At 40.0% G+C, this 16319-nt stretch overlaps 1 protein-coding gene across 1 annotated transcript in view; it reads right to left on the bottom strand.

Moving 5' to 3' along the window:
* The window catches only part of ppil2 (peptidylprolyl isomerase (cyclophilin)-like 2), a 339015-nt gene that overhangs the window by 265599 nt on the left and 57097 nt on the right, over positions 1–16319 (bottom strand). The window contains exon 6 of the mRNA XM_048555946.2: positions 796–847. Coding sequence (XP_048411903.1) covers positions 796–847 — 52 coding nt within the window. The remainder of the gene's footprint in view (positions 1–795; positions 848–16319) is intronic.

Genomic DNA, 16319 nt, shown 5'->3' with positions numbered 1-16319 from the left:
AGAATGATGAGTGATCCAGAGGGCAATGTGAGTGGTGTTCCCATCTATCTGCTGCACCTATCCTTCTAGGTGCTACAGATCACGTTTCTTTAAAACATGCTATCGAAGGAGCTTTGGTGAATTTCTGCAGTGCATCTTCCATATGGTACAGAGAGCAGCCACTGTGCCTTGGTGGTACAGGACTGAATGATTAAGATTGTAAATGTAAAGCCAATCAAACAGGCTGCTTCAAACTGGATTATGATGAGAATCTCAAGTTTGCTTGGAAATGTTCTCATCTATGCGAGTGCAGAGCATGCTATTACATTCCTGACATGAGCCTCTTACCTGCTATTGCGGCCAAAGTATTTCTATCTGGTCCAATACATTTTTTGGTCAATGGTAACCTCCAAGGTGTTAATAGTGAGTTGTCTGGTAAGCATTATTGTTCCTGTTCCTCCTTCCCAACATGGTACATCATCTAACATTCAACAGTTGCCACTTGTAACTAAACAATGCCTGAAGTATCCTGAGAGTTTGGTTTAATGCATTTGAGGAGCTGTACAAATGTGACTTCTTGCGCTGTAACATTCGAATTAGTCAGTGCTTAAGAAATCAATTTTGTTCAGACTTTTCACACATCTTTACAAACACTTTAAAGTCTCTACATGGAGTGGAAGAAAGAGGAGCTCTTTCTGGAGCAGTGGCATAATTCATTGTCTATCCTTAGGAACTAACCTCAAGCTCTTTGACCCAGATGGAAGTTATGGAATACAGAATATAGTGTTGTTGCAGCAACTGTCAGCATGTACATACCTTCGCTATTTTTGTGGTAGGTCAGTTTGATGAGTGATTTAACATCCAATTTCTGAAATGGAATGAAAGTTTTAATAACAAAGTTAGCAAATATTTTTGAAATACAATAAAACAAATGTCATAAACCTCTCTGGTAGCCTACACTATAAAGCAGCAGCTCTCGGACAGAAAGCTGCACGCAGACCCATTCTTTGCCTTTGTTTTATTCAGCTTAACAAGTTAAGCATTTCCATCTTCCGGTCTTCGTCACAACTGGCCAAAACATTGGTCTCTCCCACCACTTCTTTCCTAACTGGGTACAGTGGTTATGGTCTTGAGCAAGCATCAACTGGTTCAAAATTGACCATGGGAAGTTGGGAAAATAAATTCAATAAATGTAACAATACATTAACCAACACTGAAAAAGCGCGTCAAGTCAGCAAGCAGATTATGTAAATAAAACCATTCAGTTTATTGCTACCAATCAAAGCTGGGAACATGGGCTGGCTATAGATGACATCAGTCCACACTGTGTGAATGACGTTTCATATACTCAGGACAATTAGGAATGCTGCCTTGTCCTCTAAGAACAGATTAAAAGGTTGCACTTAACTATACAGCCCTACAAACTTGTGTGAACTAAATACCCTGCTGGGTAATTCTGGTGATGGCTCAGAAAAAAAGAGAAATACAGAAAAAAAGAGTGGGATCATTTGGCACTTCAAGCATGCTCCACCATTTAAAATGATCGCGGCTAATCATCCAACTCCGTATCCCGCTTCTGCTTTCTCCACATACCCTTTTGATTCCTTTAGCCCTAACAACTACATCAAACTCCTTCTAGAAAATAGTCAATGTTTTGGCCTCAACTACATTCTGTGACAGTGAATTCCACACACTCACCAGTCTCTGGCTGAGGAAATTTCTCATCTCAATGACAAATGGCCTACCCCACATCTTTAAATTGTGACCCCTGGTTTTAGACTCCTCGGTCATTAGGAACATCCTTCCTGTATTTACTCCATTTAGTCCTGTTAGATTTTTATATGTTTCTACAAAATCCACCCCATTCTTCTGAACTCTAATGAATTTAGTACTAACCAATCTAATCTGCTCTCGTACATGAATCCTACTAACCCAGTAAATCAGTTTTGTCTGCACATGCTACACTCCTTCCATAGCCGGAATGTCTTTCCTCAGCCAAGAAGACCAAAACTAAACATAATATTCCAAGTGTCATCTTAGCAAGGCGCTGTGCAACTGCAGCAAGTCATCACAGCAATACATTCCTGCTCCTGCACTTGAATCCTCACACTATCAAGGCCAACATAGCTGCTTCACCTGCTTTGTCTACTTCACCTGCTGCACTAGTGAAAGGGTTAGCCTACCCTTAGCAAATGTTACACAAGGGCACCCAGGTCTCAGTGCACCTTCCTCTTTCCCAAATAATTATCTCTCAGATAACAATCTGCTTCCCTGCATTTGTTACCAAAGCTGGTAACTTCATACTTATTCACATTACACTTCATCTGCATGGATTGTCCATTCATTGAGCTTGTCCAAGTCACACTGAAGGATCTCTGCATTCTCCACACGGTTCATCCTCCCACTCATTTTTGTGTCATCTGCAAACGTGGATATATTACATTTAGTTCCCTCACCTAAACCATTAATATCGTGAATAGCTGGAGTCCAATCCGGATCCTTGCAGTACTCCACTAGTCACTGCCTGTTGCTCAGAAAAAGACCTGTTTATTCCTACTGTTTGTTTCCTGTCTGCCAACCTGCTCTCTATCCATGTCAGTATGCTACACCCAATCACACACATTTTAATTTGACATGCTAATGTCTCATGTGGCACCTTAGCGAAAGCCTTCTTAAAGTCTAAATAAACCACATCAACTGATTCCCCCTTAGCAACTCTACTGCCTATATCTGCAAAACATTTCAATAAATTTATCAAGTATGATTTCTCTTTTGTAAATCCATGCTGATCCTGTCTGATCCTCTCACTGGTTTCCAAGTGCACTGCTAGTAAATAATTTTTTTTTATAATGGGCTACATTTGAACAGTGTTATTTTCTCTTATTTCTTCAAGCCCATTTCCTTCCCAACAATTGCCACGGCTCCTCTAAAATTAAACCCACATTCCCCATGAAAATTAATCCTCCATAAATAATGGCCATCGCAGGTTCCATTAACCCATCACTTACATTCACTACCCTACGCATATTGGCTCCTGCTCATGTCTCAAGTGCCTTAATTTTAAAATGTATGTCTTTGTTTTGAAACCTCTCCATTATTTGGATCCTTTCTATCTTTGTACCTTGTTCCAACCTTAAACTCACAAAGCTATCTATGTTTTTCAATTCTGGATGTTTGCACAATCACAAGTTTCATCACTCTATCATCATTTTAGCCCTAGAATTCCTCCCTTAGTCTGTCCATTTCTCACACCCCCTTGAAGATACTTCTTAAACCTGGTACGTTGACAAACTTTTGACCACCAGGCCTAATATCTTATCAGATACCTCAATGTCAAATTTTGATTACTTACACTCTTGCGCGAGCGCCTCGTGCTATTTTACTACGAAAGACCTATACAAATGCAAGCCATTGTTGTTGTGTGGAGTGGCAACAATCTGCCACTCTTCTTTCATCAGAAAGTCAAATTGAGCACTCGATGCATTTCTGCAAATATATGACAGTCTTACTTCTGCGGAGATGTTGCAGTTTGACAGGCTGAGCGAGTAGGCAAATGCATGGCAGATGCAGTATAATGTGATTGAGAGTGTACCCACATCGGTAACAAAATTAGAAAGGAAAATTATTATTTGAATGGTTGTAAAATTGAGAAAGGAGCATGCTCAACAAGATCTGGGTATCCTCACGCAGAAGTCACTGAAAGCGCGCGCACAGGTACTGCAGGCAGTAAAAAGGAGAAAATGTACGTTGGACTTAATGCCAAAAGGATTCAATACAGGAACAAGGATGCTTTGCTACAATTATACAGAGCATTGGTGGAGCCACATGTAGAATATTGTGTGCAACTTTGATCTCCTTTTATGAGGAGAAACGTCCTTGCTAAAGAGGGAGCTCAGCAAATGTTTACCATCTTGATTCCTGGGGTGGCAGGTGTGATGTATAAGGGGAGATTGAGTTGGTTAGGGTTGTATTCACTGGCAGAACCAATATTCACTTTTCATCCTTAATTTCACACATGAAAGCGTCGCTGAGTGACCTACCTAAACCACAAAAAGTCCATGTGGTTTAAGTACAACTATGGTACAATCTCTAGATGGAGTTCCAATATTTTTATCTATCAACTACAAAGGAACAATGATTTTATTTCCAAGTCAAGATGGAGCAAGGGTGGAGGGGACTTGCAAATGTTGGTGACCCAAAGCTTGTTGTCCTAATTATGCAAAGCATAGAGATTATTGATTTGGAAGGTGTTTGTAAAGGAGATTCAACAAGTCGCCAAAGTGTATCTTGTAGAAGGTACACACTGGTAGAGGGGCAACTCTTTGGGGGTGATGATGGGCTGCCAATCAAGTGAACTACTTTGTCTTGAATACTGACAAACTTCTTGAGCAGTTTTGGAGCTACAACCATCCAGGCAACGCAGAATGTTCCAAAATGCGTGTAACTTGTGCTTCCTGGTGAAGGAAAGGCTTTGATGAGTCAGGAAATGACTGACTTGACACAGAATATGGTGTCTCTCTCCCCTGCTCTCATGGCAACAGTATTCATATGGCTGACCTGTGGTGAAATTAATCAATAAGAATGTTACAGTAGTTTTCAGCTGGAGAGGAGAGAAAAATAAAGTTGGCCAATGTTCCCATGTCTTTACCATAGAGTGAGTTCTGATGTATGGACTCTGGATGAGAAAAGAACAAAAGACTTACCAAGAAGGCAAATACACACAGGATATTGGGCAATTTGATAAACAGGATTCAAAACTGGCTCAGTTATAGGGGGCAGAAGGTGATGACAGAACACTGCTCTCGTGACTGGAAGCCCATGGCCACTGGTATAACACAGGGGTGTATGCTGGGTCCCCTCTTATTTGTCATTTATATAATTGGCAGAGATGACTGGGTGCAGGGTTGGAAAAGTAAGTTTGTGGATGACACAAAGATTGGTCAGGCAATTAACAGCAAAGTTGAGTGTCTTGGGCTCCAAGATACAAACAGTCAAATGGGTAGATTAACTTTGAAAAATATGAGGTGATACACTTTGGAAGGAGTAATTTGACAAGAGAGTGTTCAATGAATGATATCACACTATCGAGTATCAATGAATGACATCAAACTGTCAAGTTCTGTGGAACAAAAAACCTCAACTTTGTGCACAGATCCTTGAAGGTGGATGGGCATGTTAGGAGGGTAATGAAAAAGGCACATGGGATACTTCCTTTATCAATTGAGGCTGAGATTGCAAAAGCAAGAAAGTCATGTTGGAGGTGTACTGAACTTTGGCGAGACCACAGCTTACCGTACTGTGTGCAGTTCTGGTCAGAATGTTACAGGAAGGATATGATTGCAGGGGGTGCAGAAGAGATTCATTAGGATGCTGCCTAGGACGGAAAATTTAAGTTATGAGGAAAGGTTGACTAGGCTTGAGTTTAGGGAGCAGAGAAGACTGCTGGGCGACCTGATTGAGTTATACAAGACTATGAGGTGCATGGACAGGACAGATAAACAGCAGTTGTTCCCCTCAGTTGAAGTTTCGGTCACGAGGGGACAGAAGTTCAAGCTGAGGTGCAGGAGGTTTTCGGGGGGGGGGGGTGCGGTGAGGAAGAACATTTTTAGCCAGAGGCTGATGGTGTTCTGGAATATACTGCCCGAGAGGTCATAGAGGCAAGTTGCTTCACATCCTTTAAGAAGTACCTGGATAAGCACTTGGCACATCATAACATACAAAGCTTTGGGCTTAAGTTGAAGGTCAGATCTTTCTCACGTATCAGTGCAGCCTTGATGGGCCGAAGGGCCTCATCTCCACTGTATTACATATTATTCTGTGAGAATCAGGTTAGCTGTGATAGTTAGAACACACTGGCGGCGTAAAACAAACACAAGGTCAAGATGTAGACATGTGGAACTATTCTCAGCAAAGGGATAGTGAAGGGAACAGGATTTTCTTTTGAATGAGTTTGTTTTCCTTTGTTCTTAAGGTTTTTAAGTGTAAAACATTTCTCATAGACAGCTTTGGCCAACTTACTCTCTTACATCTACAGACAAGTAACACAGGGGACCAGCATGAGCAGCTATTTTCTCAAAAGGACAAACAGCAAAGCCTGACCCAGCTCAATTCTTCCATAAACCAAAGCTGAGAATAGGAACACATCATGTGTAGAATTTCTCTCTATGCCCTGGATTTGCAAACAACCTCAAAGGAATATCACTTGATCTTTGAAAAGCAAAAAAACATCTGTTACTTCAGATCTAAATCCACCCCATCTCTACAGAAACCATGTGATGGCGACTCTTGATATACTTAAATTGTTTCCATGCACTGCACTGGAAACTGAAATAGTTGCATAAAGGCAACATATTGCAACCACAGAGAAAGAATTCCCTTTGACCCAACGAGATTTTATAATTGTAGCACTCCTTGTATCAAGGAGCAGAAAAGGTAGTAAAATGCTTGGCTATAAAATAAACATATGACTTGGGAGGAAGCACAGGAAACTGACAGCCACGATATCTAAATTATTAAAATGTTAGCAGTCTGAACTTTTTTGCCTTCCCCAATACGTGGTTTAATCTGTTCTGGAATACAAGAGAGATGACACTGGATCCATGAGAGCTTAATGCTCACATGGCTGAAGTACGCAATATCAGTTCTTAGGAGCAAACTGCCAATGTTCAGCAACTAACTACAGAATGCCAATTTACAAAATGTTAAAGCAGCTGTTGATAAAAACATTCTGAAAAGGGCATATGTAAACAGATTCTAGTTTCTTGAACAAGTATCAAGTTATTTGTAGCTGCAGGCCAGTTTATTTGTTAGAAAAAATCTGAACATTAGTTTTGACTATATTCAGTGGCCCAAAAATATCATATGTTCTGTCGTCTGTTACAATTCCATACAGGACCACAAATTCATGTTGGAATCTGACAAAGGACTATTAACTTTTATTTTTAAATAAAACAATGAAATGGGGTTCAGGGAACTCTCGAAGAGAATAATAGCACAAGATTCCAAGGTTTGAACAAACAATACTTAGCTTTAGTAGAAGAAGACTACTTACAACTTACATTCTTCACACAAATAATATGTGGCTCATGTGGGTAATAAAATGGGATTGAACACCCACAGCATATATCAAATAGCATATGTCATTAAGACAGCTGCAATAGATTTCTCAGCAATTCCTACCAGTGTTAACGATCAGTGGGTTATCAAGTTTCATTAAACTTCACGAAAGACTAGAATTCATCACATTTGCCAATCTGGCCTTGAAACTCCCTCTCAAGCACTGTTTCTTGTGAGCTCTCTCAGTAACTCCTCCCTTCTGGTTGATTGTCCTTCTTTTCTGGGTCAATGCAACTTCAGCTCTTCATTTACAGCTAGTTTCACCAGGCCAGTTTTGCCCCTGGGTTTCCTCCCACCAGCCCAAGCTCTAATCTTGCTCAATTGTATCAAGCAAATATCGCTTAAGCTTTTCAACTCATTGTCTAAGCTGAACTAATCTTTGTAGGCTTCTTCTGAGCCTCACGGCTTTGCCCAACATAAAGCTAGCGATTTCCCCACTTTCTCAGCTTCCAGGACTACTTCTGAGACCTGACTCCAACACTAGTTCCGAGATCCTAGAACCTCTCCCAAGTTCACACACAAAAAGCCATCCAACTGCTTAACTCCTCACTTTGAGTCCTCGCCATAGAATCTGATAGTTCAGCCGTTTCCCAGCAACACTGTTAACTGTAGCACTCCTAACGTGAACTCTGATTCTTTCTCTCTCACTCACACTCGCAAAAACTTACAATAAGCCCCTTCGCCCCTTCCTATTCGGTGGTCAAAATCAAATATTACTAACACTTTGATACAGTCAAATGCAGCACTCTTGGACTGAAAGTACCCTGAGGTTACATTCTTAGAATGCTGATAATGGATTTCATCCCACATCCTAATTGGTAGGAGATGTATGAATTTTAAAAATTCTTTCACAGGATATGGGTCATCATTGGCATTTATTTTGCCAATTTCAAACTATTCTTGAGAACATGGTAACAATTGATTGCAATTAAGTGGTTCGCTAGGCCATTTGAAAGGGTACTTCAGAGGCAGCCACATTGCTGTGGACCTATAGTTACATGTAAACAAGGCCAGGCTAGATAAGAAAAGGACAGCAGATTCCTTCTCTTAGGGCATTCACAAACCAGATGGATTTTATAATACAATACTTTCATGGGCACCATTACCAACACTAGCCTTTTTAAAAACAAAAGCTGCTTTAAACTAACAATTTAAATTCTCAATTACTGTGGTGGGATTTCAGTTTCTGTCTTGGGATCATTTTTCCAGGCCTCTCAGTTACTCTCCCAGTAAAAAAAATCATTTGTTACCATACTCTTACAGTGTTCTCTACATTGCTCAATAACCAATATAGCACAATCCTGTTGACAATTATCCGAATACAGTAGCAAATGAAAGATGAACTGTTGCACCCATCAGAAACCTGGTCTACTTCCAGAAACTGCTATGAAGTTATTCACACCAGAACATATAACAGAAGCCTTAAACTGTACGAAACTTGCTGTCAGAAATTTGCAGAGAGATGAAGATGTACTTCAAAATTCTTCATTAATACAGAGAAGTGACAACCATAAGGCATGTCAAGCTGTACCTGCAATGAAGCTGTAAACTTGGGAGAATGCAATGCAAGAAATACAGCTCCTTGAAACTATTCACAATGCCAAAACATTTTAAAAGGCTTCACATAAACTAAAGGACACTTGCGAGTGCAGTGACTGTAATAGATTTGAAAAGGAGCTGCCATTTTCAATAGCAATGTCTGACAAACATCAACGAGCTGAACAACTTACAATTCATTAATTTGGCTGGGACTAGTTAAGGGGGAATGTTAATGAGGACAGTGGGATAACATTTTTTCCTTTTTGCATGGAGAAAGGTAATTTTTTTAAAGAGTATCTGAACAGGGACTGCAGTTTTTAATGTCTCACAAATCAGTGCCTCCAAAACTGCAGAACCTCATCAGGCACTGTAACAGTCACAATGGGGTTGCTAAGTACCAACACTCCAGGATTGCCCTGGGGTTTTCTAATATTCAGACTCAATTATAGTGACAGCACCAAGCAAACAGAGAAAGTAAGTCAGAAAAGAGCATTAAAACAAATGTTGTATGAAACGTCAACTTTCCTGCTCCTTTGATGCTGCCTGGCCTGCTGTGCTTCTCCAGCTCCACACTGTGTTATCTCTAAATTCCAGGATCTGCAGCTCTTGCTACTTCTTAAAACAAATGTTTATTAGTTATGTATGAAAAAGAAAATAGGGATAAAAGGCCACCTTACAGTTAGGTTTGTTGAAGGTGGTGTTTGTTGTAGCCTTCAGAACTACAGTATGAAATCTCAAGGAATACACCTAATCAATCGAGTTGGTCACCTACACTGTATTTGATTTACATACTCTAATTCTGTTGGCAATTAATCCAATTTTTTACATGTATAGTAATTAGTCTGAAGATCACATAGGCAGGAACAGGGCTAAATGAGTCTGCAAGCAAGCCACTATCCTTTTGATTTGCTGGAAGGATGTACTTGCAGGCCCATCAATTCCCAGGACTATCTATCTCATATCTTTCTTGAATTATCCTCAAGATTTTTTTTATATAGGTAAGACTACATTAAGACATGAAAATGGAAACACTGTTGACATAAATAAATAGCAGGAATTAGCAAGGTGTTATCAAAGTTCCCATTAAATTTAATGATATTTCATTTTGAAGCTGCATTTACATGTGGAGTTCAAAATTCAAAACACTTGAATTGTTTAATTCCCAGCTGCTGGATTCCAGTGTAAAACCCCAAGGTGAGAAGGGCTCCGAGAAGGGAAGAAGATGAATTGTTTCATTCAACAGCAGAAAATATGTAAATTGTTAATAAAATACTTTCCAGGGTAGCAGACCTTATTAGTTTAAATTTTGACTCGATTAGCTTCACTTCTGATTTGAGACTCACTCTAATCTCTTCATCGAATGGATTAAGGTCTAGCCTTCAGAACTACAGTATTAAAAGAACTGGACTTGGAAATCATTTTCCAAGCTTCAATTCTGCTAGAACTGTCAGCTCATCACTATTTTAATATTTAGATTGAACAGCTGGCACATATTAATTTTGTAAAATGTGCTAGTGATGTAGGGTGACTCACCACTGAAAGGCAATTTATCTTTCCACCCATTGCTCATGCCATGTACAGCTGACAGAGCTCCCTGGGATCTGTGAAAGTCATTTGAAAGAGAAATGGAAATAACTCTACACTGAACTTTACCTTCATGGTGTTTGATCAGCAGTATGGCTAAGGTAAAGAATGAGAACCAGCCAAGTCCATCCAAGATGCTAATGCTCTTCAAGCTCTATTCACATAGAATCAGTCTCTGGAAAAGTTGTTTCTTGGGTGTGCAATGTGTGGGATCTCTGCACCCCAAATCTCATCACTCTACTGTCAGTGGACATACTATTAACTGCCGAGGTCCTCAACTCTAAAATGCAGGCCTTAAATCTCTTCAAATTGAGATCTCTCTCTTATCCTCCAAAATGATCCTGAAAATCTACCTTCTGACCAAATTTCTGGTCATCAGTCCCAATATCATCTTATATGGTTTTGGGGTCAGACTATTATTTGAGGCCCTGTGAAGCATCTGAGTTGTTTTACTATGTTCAAAGAGTTCCAAAAGTGCAGGTTTTATTGAGCCAATCAGTCTCATGCAGATGTAAAAATAATTGCTCATAGTGACACTACTCAGAGTAATTACCAGGAGTTTGCAGAAAAATCACTACCAAACATGTTGCCTGAAATCTTGATTTGATGCTGTCTACACTAGAAATTCAGACTGTACAAGGACCCAAATGCATGAGATGTTAACTGTAACCCCGGTGTCTACGAAAAACATCAGGGAGGACGGTAAGAAACCAGATTGAAGAGTAAAAACAAATTAGGTTGTGTTTAGTGACAAGGCTGCGGAGACTAGTTGCTGCTTGAAACTCTGCATCATTAAATACTAAACCCCATATCACACTGATTCAACACAGCACATCATAACACTCTGGCTGGCTTTGAGGAAGAGAGTGACATCAGACACATCTACGAGTCCTCCGCATGTCAGTGACATCAATATTCACTCTGAAAAGAGAAAGCCAAACTGACCTCTACAGTTAGCTTCTGGAGGTGGTATTTATTTAGAATCCATTCTTTCACATTCATGAGACAGCTCCTCCTCCTCAAAGTACTGAAATGGAGTGTTAGTCTTAACTTGTGCGCTCAGGTCCAGTATTGAGATTTGAACCTACAATTTTGTAACCAACATTACATCGTCTGGCTGGCTTCAGCAATTAAATTCTTAGAGAGAAAGAGTTCTAAAAAAGACCTAGCTTAATGTCTAACTGACCTCAGCACTCAAGACTAGTGAGGTCCATTTAAATTGAACTTGTGGTGCAGCAGCAGTGGCCCTACGCCTGGGCCAGGAAGCAAGTTCAACTCCTACCTGCTCCAGAGGTGTATAATAACATCTCTGAACAGGTTGATTAAAGAAAAAAGATTAAATTTTGTGGTCTTGAAGGGGTGATCAAGATTGGCGCAACTCCAATTAGCACTGGAAACCATGGCACTATCCTCCTCAATTACCACAAGCAGCTCCATGCCATTAAAAAAAATCAAATCTAAGCAGGTCTGGTGGTACAAGGGTAGCATTCCTACATTCAGGTTAGGAGGCCTCAGTTCAAGTTCCACTTACTCCAGATATGGTCATAATACATCTGGCAAGGTTGTTTACAAAGAGAGAGCCACAGAAATGATAAAGCACAGAAGGGGGCATTTCAGCCCATCTTGTCCATGACAACCCAGGACACCCAGATAGCCTTTCTAATCACAGGCAGTGAATTCCAGAAAGCACCACCTTCTGCTTAAAAACAAAATTGTCCTCACATCCCCTCTAATCCTTCTGCCACTTAGCTTGAATCTACGACTCCAGTTTTTTGAACTCTCTACCAAGGGAAACATGTTCCTCCTGGCTACTCGACCTCTACCCCTCACAATTCTGTATTCCTCACTCAGGTCACTGCTCAGCCTTCTCTGTTGCAAGGAAAACAACGTCAACTTCTCCAATCTCTTCTTGTAGATTGGAATTCTCCAGCCCTGGCAACATTCAAGCAAATCTTCTCTGCATTCTCTCCACAGCAATAATGTCCTCCCTGTAACACGGTGACCAGAACCACATACAATACTCCAACTGACGCCTCATCAGTGTTTTACACAATTTCATCATTATAGCCTTACTTTTATATTCTGTACTACTGCCAATGAATAACAGCATTCCATGTGCCTTCTTTACAGCTTAATCCACCCACACTGCTACCTTTAGGGACCTGTGCACTTGCATGCCAAGATCTCTCACTTCATCTACACCTCTCGATATATTCCTGTTTATTGTCCCCTTTTACTGTTTGACTTCCCTAAATATATTACCTCACACTTAGAGTTTAACTCTATCTGCCATTTCCCTGCCAACTCCACTCCTCTGTCTATATCATTTCAGCTTACAGCTATCATCTGAACTATCCATCTCATGGCCAACTCTTGTGTTATCTGTAAATTTCTCAAATGTGCCCCCGACATTTGAATGCAAATCATTAATATATAAAACAAACAGGAGTCCCAACACATAGCCCTGCAGAACACCACATGATACAGTTTTCCATTTGCAAGGGCAGCCTTCAACCTTTACCCTTTGTTTTCTATTGCTAAGCCAACCTTGGAGGCAATTCGACACATTATCCTGAATTCCACGGGCTTTTACATTTTTGACCAGTCTGCCATGTGCCAAGTGCCTTACTTAAATCCATGCAAACATCCACTGAATTACCTTCATTGATCCTCCTTCTCATTTCCTCAAAGAATTCAATCAAATTTGTATGATCTTCCCTTAACAAAGCCATTCTGACTAACCCTGACGAGTCCATGCCTTTCTAAGTGAGTTTATCTGATTTCTCAGGTCTGATTCTAACAATTTGCCCACCACTGAAGTAAGACTAACTAGTCTATAATTGTTTGGCATCTCCTCTGTACCCTCATTAAATGATAGAACCACATTTCCATTTCTTCAGCACTTCTGAAGAAGGGTCACTGAACCCAGAATGTGAACTCTGATTTCTCTCCACAGATGCTGCCAGGCCTGCTGAGATTTTCCAGTAATTTCTGTTTTTGCCTCCGGCACTTCACTTGTGCCTGCAGAAAAATTGGAAAATATTCTCAGTAGGATTTGTTATTTCTTCCCTGAACTCCTTAACATCCTACGGAGCAATCCATCAGGCCATAGCAACCTATCCACTTTCAAGGATTCCAAATCCTCTAACACTTCCACGTTCTGATTATTTTGTCCAATATTTCATCACCCCTCCTCTGAGATTACTATATCTACATCGTCCCTTTCCTCTTTCCTTTAGCGAATACAGAGACAAACAATTCACTTAAAATTCTTCCAATATCTTCAATCATCAAATTCAATTTAAATGCAAATGAATATGGGGCAGCATGGTGACTCAGTGGCTAGCCTCACAGTGACAGGGACCCAAGTTCAATTCTAGCCTCAAGCAACTCCTACAGTCCAAAGATGTGCAGGTTAGGTGGACTGACCATACTAAATTGTCACTTGCGTGCAGGCTAGGTGGATTAGCCATGGGAAATGCAGGGTTACAGGGATAGGATAGGAGAGTAGGTCTGATTGGGAAGCTCTTTAGAGTGTCAGTGTGAACGCATGGACCAAATGGCCCGCTTCCACACTGTAGTGATTCTATGGAGTGTTTTCTAGCTTTGTAAAGCAAACCTGGTTACTTTTGTTAGCTGCTCTGAAAACAAACAACAGTTATGCAGCATTTTGAACATCTGACAGTCTAAAGGATTATAAAGGAAGTGGGACAGAGATAGTGGATGTATTGGTTATAATACAGTAAAATTCCCTGGATTATGGAAAGATTCTAGTGGATTGGAAAAATCCCAAGACCCTTCCTTAAAAAGGAGAGGAAGTCAGAAAGCAGGAGACTATAGACGTTAACATAGTCATTAAGAAATTGTTGGAATCCATTACGGGACATTTGGAAAGTTAAAACACAAACCATTAGAGTTACTATGGTTTTATGAAGAGTAAATTGTGTTTGAATAATTTGCTAGAGTTCTTCAAAGGTAGAACACAAAGTTGACAATAAGGGTCTTGGAGATGTAGCATATCTAGATTTCCAGAGGCATTTGAAGATTTACATAAAAGGTTAATACACAAGATAAAATTACAGGGGTTTAAGGGTAATGTATTAGGTTGGAGAGAGGACGGGCAAACCAACAAAAACAGGGAGTCAGCATAAATTAGTTTATTTTCTGCTTGGCAAGCTGCAACAGATGGGATGCCATAGGGTTCAGTCCTTGAGCCCCAACTACTCTCAATTTAAATTAATGACTTGCATGCAGGGATAGAAGATACCATTGCAAATTTGAAAATGAAAGTAAACTAGGTAGGAAAGTAAGTTGCAACAAAGCAATAAGAAATTTACAAATGGATATGGACATGTTAAGTGAATGGGTCAAAATTTGGCAAATAGAGAGTATAACATGACTAAGCATGAGGTTAGCCATTTTGGTCAGAAGACTAAAAATGCAAATTATCTAAACGGAGAGAAATTTCAAACTGCTTCAGGGCAACGGGGTCTGGGTGTCTGTGTGCATGAATCACAGAAAGCTAATGTATAGGTTCAGCGGATGTTAAGCAGGAAAAATTGAATTTTGGCATTTATTGCTAAAGGAATAGAGTATTAAATGGATGGAAGCGTTGCAATTGTACAAGGCATTAGGGAGACCACATCAAGTACTGCAACCAGCTTTGGTCCTCTTGAGGAGGGATGTGGTTGCATTGTAGGCAATTCACAGAAAGATTCACTAGATTAATTCTGGAGATGAAAGGCTCATCTTAAGAGGAAAGAAAAGACCGTTTAGGCCTATAATTGCTAAAGATTAGAAGAATGAGGTATACAAGATACGAAAGGGCATTGACAAAGTAGATATAGGGCAGATGTTTCTAATATTGATCAAGAGGTCATAAGCTTTAGGATAAGGGGTGGCAGATTTAAAACAGCTGAGGAGGCTTATCTCTCTCAAATGGTTGTGAATCTGTGGAATTCATGACCCCAGAGTGGGGATGGACATGGGACATATGCATTTGAGACACATTTTTAATTAGTAATGGGTTAAAGGGTTGTGAGGAGCAGGCAGGAAACTGGAATTGAAGTCAAGAGTAGATTGGCCATGATTGTGTTATATGGAGGACAGGCTCAAAGGGCTGAATTGCCTACTTCTAACGCTCATATTCCTCTTTCTTGCAATGATAGATTATGTATTGGATTCATCTTTGCTGCATGTAGAGCACATAGTGAGATTCAAATTGAGATCTGAATGCTTTTTCAAGTTTTAGTAGGTGTGCTCAAGATATTAATACAGTGCCTGCAGCTTGTTCAATGAGGACTTTTATAAGCTCAAAGCCCAACATGCCCACTTGCTGAATGAGAAAAATCTAATATTCCTCAAGCACAAGGTGGTTAGAGTAGTTGAAACAGTCATTACATTTCTCAAAAAGAGTTCATGTCACCCAATTTTAAATATTCCATTTGACATTTTTTAATGCAAGGGTTTTCACTGATAATGTCTTTCTATAAGTAGCTAAGTTGAAAATGCAGGCAGAGGCAAAATTCTTTTGTAACTTCTTGATGGGCAAGTCAATACCCTGAAATTTCCAACTGTGGCCATATATTTGGTCTCACTGATCAGCTTGGTCAGGATCGAGAGTTTGTGTTTCACCTGTCCCCATACAACACACAACCATGTGTAACAGAAAAACACAAAACAACTGGAGGGCAATGTGCCTGTTGCTGAAACTATCAGGATATCTCAATAACATTTGGAACATAAAGCAACTGCATAATTTTATTCATGACAACCTTCCATGAAGTTCTTCGATCTCTGAACCCGAAATGGAGATGCTTATGGCATGTCCTCTGTGAAACTTGTTCACATGCCTTCTACATTTGTGAAATTTTCAATCAACTGTCACATTCTGATTTTATTAAGAGTCTGGTATTTTATGGCACATAACAAGTAGTCAACTAGACATGAACATACGGACAACAATATTTTGTAGGTCTATGACCAGACGGGTTAAAGGGCTGTGCTGTAGATCCTGGTTAATTTCTCATTTTCAGCCATCTACTAGTTATCAAGTGCAATTATACTTTTGATGAAGACAATAAAAGAGTACTTGACTCTTT

This window comes from Stegostoma tigrinum, chromosome 26 (assembly GCF_030684315.1).
Source record: "Stegostoma tigrinum isolate sSteTig4 chromosome 26, sSteTig4.hap1, whole genome shotgun sequence".
NCBI lineage: Eukaryota > Metazoa > Chordata > Chondrichthyes > Orectolobiformes > Stegostomatidae > Stegostoma > Stegostoma tigrinum.
This window is presented reverse-complemented; position numbering and strand designations above follow the sequence as displayed.